Source organism: Silurus aristotelis (genome assembly GCF_946808225.1).
Source record: "Silurus aristotelis genome assembly, chromosome: 21".
Lineage (NCBI taxonomy): Eukaryota > Metazoa > Chordata > Actinopteri > Siluriformes > Siluridae > Silurus > Silurus aristotelis.
The window spans coordinates 14,783,579-14,793,018 of NC_139594.1; the positions used below are offsets into that span (position 1 = coordinate 14,783,579).

Here is a 9,440-nt window from a genome sequence, read left to right on the forward strand (position 1 = left end):
TGCTGCATTAGCAGTTGACCCACAGCACCATGGCATCTGAATTCCTGGACAAGGTTCTATACTTACAGCTGAAACCTGCGCTTTGCTTTTAGCCATGGAATACAGTGGAAATGTGTAATAGCATAATGTTAACGTTTGTAACATTTCTAAAACCAGCCTACAAGCCTGGGCCACTGTGGGCACTCTCTGGCAATGAGCAGCAGACATGGCAGAGCTCGCAGGAATCAGACTGTGTACATGAGCTGAAGAGGCTGGGCTGCATTATGCCAGACATGCAAAATTCCTCTGATTCTAAAGAATCCCAAAGATCCTTCCCCTTCACATTGTGAAATAGTTTACACTTTTATTGATTTTCTTATTTCTTTTTAAAATGTCCTCTAATCAGTTGTGTTAATTAAATTGTTTGCCTGTTTTATTTTGTGCACCTGTTATCTATCTATCTATCTATCTATCTATCTATCTATCTATCTATCTGTCTGTCTGTCTGTCTGTCTGTCTGTCTGTCTGTCTGTCTGTCTGTCCGTCCGTCCGTCCGTCCGTCCGTCCGTCCGTCCGTCCGTCCGTCCGTCCGTCCGTCCGTCTGTCCTTTTAACTAGATAGACAGATTTTTGACATGTTCGACAGACAGTGCACTTGAGTTTTCTACTGTAGTTGAACTGTAGTTTATACTTCGTATGATACAACAAAGTTGGTGCAGACATAAAACTTCCCACTTACAGTTAGTCTTAAAGATACTTCTTGTTTTTTTGAGAAAACAAATCAGTTTTGAATATCCAAATTCCTTAAAAAATATTTGTTTCCTTTAAAAAAATTTGTTCAGGCAATATTTACGATGTCTAAACATTTTATAGATGAGCAGAAAAATTGGTAGTCAGATTTGTTTTCCTAGGATTATATTGTAACTTTTGACCTTTAGGTGGCATTGCCATTAAATTTGTGCTTGACATGATCCTGAAGATGCCTACCAGGTTTGGGGTTTATATCTTTTCTAAAGTTTATTCTTTATATTATGAGTGCTAGATTTGGACAAATTAGACAAAATTAGGACAGAAATTTTATATATATATATATATATATATATATATATATATATATATATATATATATATATATATATATATATATATATATAAGACCATTGTAGGGGTGAGTTAAAACAGCATTTAACTCACCTCTGCCCAGGAAATCTATGAAAATCTAGGAAGGCTTTTATTTATTTCCGAATCTGACCTAGTGGTGGTGCTACAGCATTGGCAGCACTTGCCCCAAATTTATTCCTATTGTTTCTTAGATCTTTCTGAATCAGTGTAACCAATTTCTCAACTTTCTACCAGTGTTTCTACATGCTGTAGAATACTTTATAACAAAAAAAAACGAAAAGAAGAAGAAGAAAAATAATAGGAGAGGTAGAATAGCAATAGGATTCCTAGGCATCTTCAATGCTTGGCCACCTAAAAAGTATTATACATATAGATATATTATATCTAAATCCAAAGTTTGTTTGAATTTTTAATTAATTTGGCAACATTAAAGCTATATTCAAAATTTACTTATACATATGAAGCCATTAAATACATTAAATCAGTCGATATAAAAATCAAAACAACAGCTTTTTGGTGTTTCCTGTTGAGCATTAATAAGCCACTGATTTTATTACACTCCAAAGAATGGTTTCTGGTGTGCAAGTAATCGAACCCACAGCCACATCAAGCTCGGAGTAATGCCTAATACCAGAAACACATTGAGCAAGTGGTGACATATGCAGTACTTTATCTTCTTCTCCAGCATATGTTCACTAGCTGACTGATGTCATGGTGGTTCATTTACAAGAGACTTTCGCTTGCTGCCATCTAACGGTTGCCAGTTGGTTGATACGCTTGCCCAGAGAAAAAGCTTGCAACACACTAATATGATAAGGCACTTTTGTCTTTATGAAAGCAATTTCATGTCAAACGTATAACATAATCTGAATAAAGATATTTGAGTAATGATATGTAAATGACTGAGGAAACTAAAAAGCAAGCATATGCATGTGTCAAAAAAATACATCAGTGGAAATGATAGAATTTGTGTTTACATTGGTTTGTTTAGAGTGAGGCCCCCTTTTTCCCCAGTCCCTTCTCAGCAGTCATGCTTTTTTATTCTGGAATATGATTCTAAATCACTTAAATACGAATTATTAATTGAATGCGAATGTGGATGTAGCTTGCTTGATTGCTACCATTTGGGGTGACATCTTTTCTTGTTTTAAGTAACAGCATAGGAAATGTCAAGAGGATACATTCTTAACATTTTGTAATAGCTATAACCCAAATGGTATTTACTCAGGATTTAGCATAGTTCTCTTGTCCCAATAAGGTATGAGTTGCATATTTGTGAAAAGTCTTAAAAGTCTGAAAAAGTCTTCTAGTAAAATTAGAAGGCCCCAATCTCTGTTCCCCAACTGTGTGCTGACTTGCTGACCCTGATCAGTGGTGCTGGAGATCTCAGAGCGACAAAGGGTCTGAAGGAAACCTGAGGGTGACCAGCAGATAAAGTGGAGGAGAGAGACGAAGTGGAATTAGAGGAAGGGGAAGAGGAGTTGTGGGAACGGGGTGGGACGGAATGCAGAGGTGAAGGAACTCTTGAGCTCTCTGTGGATGGCTGTGCCAGTCTATGAGAGTGTGATGAAACAGAGGACATTCTGTGCACTGGAGATAATGCAGAGCTCAAGAGTGTTGCCTGGTTTCCCAGCGGTGCCAAACACAGGGCTGGTGAAGGGTATGCTAGTAGAGTCGCAGCAGCATGAGGGGCCATGTCTCGGCGGTTGGCCGGAGGAAAAGGGGAAGAGGAGGCGGGGCTAGAGGAGCTACCGAGCTGAGGGAAGGAGCCCCAAGGCCATGGAGGAAAGGCCAGGGCTGCTGGGTTCTGATGCAAAGGGTCGAGCTCACTGGCACGCTGACTCAGGTGGGACACCAAACGGGCACCAATAGGATCTGAAGAATCTGCTCCCTCCAAAGAACCGAGGTATCTCACCACCTCGCCCACACACTCACGAAATCCCAGTGTTCTGTAGTCTACTGCTAGCGAACGGGCATCAAAATAACCTTGAAGGTAAAATAGTCACATTTCAGTACTCTTTTTTTCATCACAAATGTACAAAATACAGAACAATCCATTTAATCCACTCACCTTTTGATCCCATGGCATGCAACAGTTTCAGATGATCCACTGTCATTTGAAGAATTTCGGCTTTCTCGAGTTTAGACGAACCCTAAGAAGGAAAAGTTCAATTAAACTGATTTCTATGCTTTTAACTTATAGCAATGATTTTAAAATGCTTCACATTTACAGTATTTGGCTAGGGAGGTGGTAGCGCACTAGTTAAGGCATTGAAACCGGAAGATGACAAGTTCAAATCCCAGCACCTCCAAAATGCCACTGCAGTGCCAACTGCTCAGATGAATGTTGTTCTGCATAGGGTGTTTGCCAGATTATATAAATGTACATAATTTGAGAGACACCCTTATCCAGAGGCCCTTGCTTCAGCATTTGAACTCACAACCTCAAACCATCACAACATCCAACCGTCCAACATCTTAACCTTTGAGCTACGACTTTTTTTCGAAACTGTCAATTTTCACGGTGATAACAAACCTTTTCTGAGACAAAGCTTCAAGTGAAACCAGCAAAAACATCTTATCCAGCAGCTAATCCTGAGAAAACACCCCCTGAGAAAAAAAGCTATATACCCTTTTCCAGCATGTCCTGCTGTTTCACTGTGATTGACAGCAGAGAGATTTTTCTGTCTCACTCATCTCTGTCAGCAAAACCGCTTGCTCCCTTAGCTCCGTGGTTTGGAATTGATATTCAAACATGATTTGTTTTTTTTTAACACAAGTGTGAATGATTTTCTGTGGTGGCACACAGGAGACTTTGTTGCTTTGATGTAAAAAAAGGTTGTCACGTGTACTTTTTACAGCACAGTGAACTTCTTTTTTCGCATATTCCAGCGATATTAGAAGCTGGGGACAGAGTGTAAGGTCAGCCATGATACAGCACCCCTGGAGCACTGAGGGTTAAGGGCCTTACTTAGGGGCCCCGACAGTGGCAGTTAGGCAAAAACAAACCTTGCTTCCTTTCTTTAAAAATCAGGTCTTATGACATTGTATCTGATGGAAAAATTTGTTTTGTAGCAGTGTGGGCTTTATAAATGATTAAAACATTATTAAAGTTAAAATACTGCTTCTCTAACTTATTAATATGTGTGTTACAACAATGACTCTCGTACCTGTTTCTCAAAGGCGCTGGGTACAAGTCTCCTCAACTCTGACAGACTATGGTTGATCCTGTCTCTGCGCCTTTTCTCAATTATCTGCAGAAAGTACAAACAAAAATCATAATGCAATCTTGCGCTTGTCATAATTGGTTGATGTCTGAAACAATTAAATGAGAAAAAAGTGAAGAGGAGGAACAATAAACTCACCCCTCTTCTTTTCTTGCGGGCTAGTATCTGTGAAGTACTGCTGGGAGACATAGACCCAGTGACAGAACTGAGACATAGAGAAAAGAAAGAAAGAAAGAAAGAAGAGAGAGAGAGAGAGAGAGAGAGAGAGAGAGAGAGAGAGAGAGAGAGAGAGAGAGAGAGAGAGAGAGAGAGAGAGAGAGAAAGAGCAAAAGAGAGCAAAAGAAAGACAGATTAAAGGCTTTGATGTCATTGCATATTGTTGTCATTATTGTGCTTAATACAATGCAGAAACATAGTTGCAACTCATCAAATGCAACCTAATTGAATTCAAAGAACAGCAAGACACAGGAGCGCCTGGATGATATGATACGCTTTTTGCATTTTAAAAAATAAAACATAAAAAAAATTTATTTCTTTTTTCTGAAGTTATGATGATCACATATCTGTAGGGCACGAGAGAACCACGGGATTTGCATGCACTTTGTCTTCTTCGAATCCTCTAAAGGACCCCGCAGTGTGGATCTGGTTTGCTTTGGCCCCCGCTAAACTCTTTTCCAGAATCATTACACTATTTGTTTGCTTGTGTATTCCTGGTGCCTTAAACATATTTACTCTCATCTAAAGACCATAATTGAGCTGAGACACGCTCATTATGTTATGACGTTTGATCTCTAAACTAAAACATAATGTGACGCCAACGCAGATATTTATTACTTCAGACACACATTTCTTGCAGAGCACTAAACGTTTCCATGACTGTACATAATTTGCACATGTCGCTTTAGAACCTAAAAACATGTACTTATGAAACTCCTTTATGGTGCCTTTCAAAGGAAAATTTGGAACAATTCTTAAATCTGCGCCTGATTTGTCTGCAAAGCTGTGACAGATATATTAAAAAAAGAGACCAAAGCTGACATGACAAAGTGAACGAATGAAGACAACTAAGGTCAAGAGGAGGAATACCAAAGTCTTCATGTTTAAATTATGTTGCATTTATAAGTAGGGCACTTACACTCAAACAGAAAAGATTTTTCCAACTAGATTTTTTAAGATCAGTTTCACTCTGGTCATTCTAAACAACCCTTTGACGTGTCACCTTGACTATCATAACTATCTACAGTCTTTAAAAGCTACTCAAAGTTGACAACTGACCCTCATTTAGAAACTGAATCTGGGTTCTTGTTTGGTTGTTTGTTCATTGGTTGGTTCGTTTAAACTGTGCCCAGGCAGGTGTTCAACAAAAAGGGTTTTATTCGTTTTTTTCTACATGAAAATCACCAAAAATTACACATTACAATAATGGGACGATTTGAACTAGATAGTCCGAACTTCCTTTTATTAGAATTATTATAACGGATAAATTCAACAGCCTTTTTTTTTTAGTTTTTCCCTTGAAGTCAGAAAGAAGAAAAATGCAGTGTGGCTGAAAATTTTAAGAAAAAGCTTCACCTCTAATAACTAAGATTCCTTATGTTAATGTTAAATAAACACACTTTATAAAAAGAAAATCACCATTTCAATAATTATGCATAGAAACCCCTTAAATGATTCGTTAAAGATAAAAACAACTTTTAGTATAGAAACAATTAAAATAAGCACTTTATAAACTACTGACATGTCCTAGAACTGGCTGTACCCTCCAAAAATTAATCAACACCTTTAAACCAATCAGAAACCAAGCGTTCAACAGAATAAGTCCTTGTGTCTGTTTTTTAATCAGTACAATCTCCTAGTTCAAATCTTTCCTTTGTCTATTGATTACATTTTGAAATCTATATGCTGTGTCAGTGTATTTTTTATGTTATTAAATTATATATGTGGTATTTAATCTCGGGATCTTCAGCAGTAATCCAGGATACTCAGCAATTACATGCGTCTGCTTGTCAAATTCTAAATAATTTTGCCGTGCAGTGTGATTATACAATGACAATTTAGAAAGTGGGCACTGATCAGCCTGAAGGCGTAATGGCTGCCTTTTCCTTGCAGTGCAAAAAGGCTATAAAGCAAACTCAATATTATGTCTTGTTTAAAGCGAACTGGATTTGTTCAACATTTCCAGTTACGTCTAATTGATGCCACGACGGGGAAAAACGATTGTTTAGCTAAAGTCAGACTTTGACCATGTAGGGTTTTGCTTTTGAGGAAACAAACACATGAGCGATATTTCATCTACATCTGAAATTAGGCCTGCATGAATTTTAAATAAATAAATATATATATATATATAAAATCGAAATTATAGTACTGGTACTGGTAGGCTAAATTATAAGACAATATTAGAGTTCAAATCTTAAATCTCAAATTAGAGCTTAAATCTAAATGCCAGAATGCTTATATTCTTTTTATTATTCTTATTATTATATTATTAGAGGTAAAAACGTTTGTAAGCACAAGCATGATACAAAAACTCGATGCAACGTGTCCCACATACTTTGTATTGCTTTAAAGCACATGATATTTTCTCAAAAGATTTACCGGCTTCAAATAAGACGTAAACCCCAAAACTGGCTTGTTCTTGAAGATGTACCTCAAAGGAGTTTAATATTTAGAAAGAAAAAAAAGCCTAAATTTAACCTGCAATGAAGAATCATTACTTATTCATTGTTGTGATTTAGCAGGACTGTTCCAAATGCTTTGCCAAAAAACTGCCACATACCTTTTCATCTTAAATTTCTACATTTATAGTGAAGTCTTATTGGAGTTTAATCTCCTACATAAAAATAAAATTTTTTTATTAATAAATAAATAAAAAGAATAGTACTATGCATAATCCACATGAGATAAGCGAGCCTTCTCAGTTTTTCTACAGGGCAGTGCCCTCTGCAGGATTAAGGAAGAAAGGTGGAATCTCCAGGTGTGCATATGCATAAGTATAATTCTCACCAGTAACTGTCCTCCTGGCCCACGTCGATCAGCTCATCCGCATCTGAATCTGGAGAGCTGTAATCGTGAGGTCTCTTCATGGTTCCACAGCTCTTTAGCAGCTCTTGACCAGGTGAATTGGTGTTGGGAGAAGGAAACAGAGCAGCGTTTGATTCTTTGGAAGAAGTCTTTAAGCAGATCTTCTACCCCCTACAAATATCTGAAACTAGATCAGACAGCCCCGGGTAGGAGCACGCCTCTCTCTCTCTCTCTCTCTCTCTCTCTCTCTCTCTCTCTCTCTCTCTCTCTCTCTCTCTCTCTCTCTCTCTCTCTCTAAGTCTTTTCCCTCTGTCCTGTTCCCTCTAACCACAATAAAAACGTCTATGTTTGGGGACTCTTTATTAGTGTTCTCTTGCTGTTTCAGCTAGATCCTCGTTTGTCTTCTTCTTCTTCTTCAATAGACCCCTATTTTCTGCCACTTGCCAAATTACATTCCCTTGGTCCCTTTTGTACAGAGGCACCAGTCTCTCTTACTCTTTGGCAGAATTGCCAGTTTGGCTCTTCATCTCTTTTACTCTCCTCACGCTCTTACCCTCCTTCCCAGCCCTGATCAGCCCTCCTCTCTCTCTCTCTCTCTCTCTCTCTCTCTCTCTCTCTCTCTCTCTCTCTCTCTCTCTCTCTCTCTCTCTCTCTCTCTCTCTCTCTCTTTGTTTCCCCCTGTCATTTTTCCTCCTTTTAATTAGCCTCTTCTGTCTTCCGCATCTTCTGTTCCTCTCTCTCAGCAGTCTCTCTTTCACTCGCACACACACACACACACACACACACACACACACACACACACACACACACACACACACACACACACACACACAGAGTCTTTTTAATTAGTTGCACTGCTTCTCTCTCAAGGGATAATAATACAGTTGTGGGAACAGTGACTTCTAACTGGATTCTCTATCTCTCTATCTATTTGTAAGTGTGTGAGTGAGTGAGTGAGTGAGTGAGTGAGTGAGTGAGTGAGTGAGTGAGTGAGTGAGTGAGTGAGTGAGTGAGTGAGTGAGTGAGTGAGTGAGTGAGTGAGTGAGTGAGTGAGTGAGTGAGTGAGTAAAAGAGAGCAGCAGTGTCCTCCCATGCCCTACCAACAGTTAACAGTCGGCGTCCTATGAAGTTCCATTAGTACCGACTGTATTTGCTGACTGAATCAAACAAATCACATGGTAAAACTCCTTGATAGATAATAAAACACGTTCTCTCTGCTCACTGGCCGGAGATCTGAGTGCAAAAAATAACTGGCCAACTTATTGTAGTATTAAAGTTTGATTTTTTAAATCCAACTTGTTTAATTCTTGAAACAAACAGGACAGAAGTAGTTGATTAGTTTTGATTAATGATGATTAAGAACAGCTCTAATCATTGTACCAGCTGTAATTCAAACCACATGACTATATTCATACAGTACCCTCGTTCTAATATGTTATTGTTTCTATAATAAAACAGTCTTGCAGATGCTCCAATATCAGCCATATTTTGTTATTTATCAAGCTGTTACCACTAAGTTGAAGGTCTACAATTATATAAGATATCTCTGGACCATACATTTTCTGATCACTTGAACTAGGAGACCCAAACCTTTCCCAGCATGACAATGCCCCCATGCACAAAGCCAGTTCTATAAAGATATGCTTTAAATGGATTGGAGGGGAAGATTTTGAGTAGCCTGCTCTGAGCCTGCTCTTTAGCTCTGACCTATTGCACCTTTTGAATTAACTGGAACGCTGACTGCACCACAGGCCTCCTTACCTCACCTACATCAGTACCAGACTTCAGTAACACCATTAAATAAAACAGTTCTCCTCAGTCACACTCCAAAATCTGGTGGAACATCTTCCCAAAAGAGTGAAGGTTATTAAAGAGAAAAAGGGGACAAAACATGGAATGTGATGTTCACAAAGCAAATACAAACCTTATGCTCATGTGTCCACATACTTTTGTCCATAGAGTGTAAATAGATTTATAAATAGTCAGATGTAAAGCAGTTAGAAGATTCCCGAAATGGAAAAAATGTCCAATGTGAAGTGGCTCAAAAGGAAAGTACTTCATCTAAGCGTTTACATTTGTGTCTGAAGCA

General features: G+C 38.4%; 1 protein-coding gene across 1 annotated transcript; it reads right to left on the minus strand.

The window, feature by feature from the left end:
- Positions 1 to 1,908: 1,908 nt before the first annotated feature.
- Positions 1,909 to 7,746, minus strand: heyl (hes related family bHLH transcription factor with YRPW motif like). The gene is made up of 5 exons (XM_083523236.1): positions 7,334 to 7,746; positions 4,466 to 4,532; positions 4,271 to 4,354; positions 3,172 to 3,253; positions 1,909 to 3,086 (listed from the first exon to the last, which is right to left on the minus strand). The coding sequence occupies exons 1-5, from the start codon at positions 7,411 to 7,413 to the stop codon at positions 2,416 to 2,418; spliced, it is 984 nt and encodes a 327-aa protein (XP_083379362.1). The 5' UTR covers positions 7,414 to 7,746; the 3' UTR covers positions 1,909 to 2,415.
- Between the last annotated feature and the right edge of the window lie 1,694 nt (positions 7,747 to 9,440).

Coding starts and splice junctions, on each gene's coding strand:
- heyl (XM_083523236.1), bottom strand. CDS start 7,413: ATGAAGAGACCTCACGATTACAGCTCTCCAGATTCAGATGCGGATGAG. Junction 4,533..7,333: donor GGCCAGGAGGACAGTTACTG/GTGAGAATTATA, acceptor TCTATGTCTCAG/TTCTGTCACTGGGTCTATGT. Junction 4,355..4,465: donor CCCGCAAGAAAAGAAGAGGG/GTGAGTTTATTG, acceptor TACTTTCTGCAG/ATAATTGAGAAAAGGCGCAG.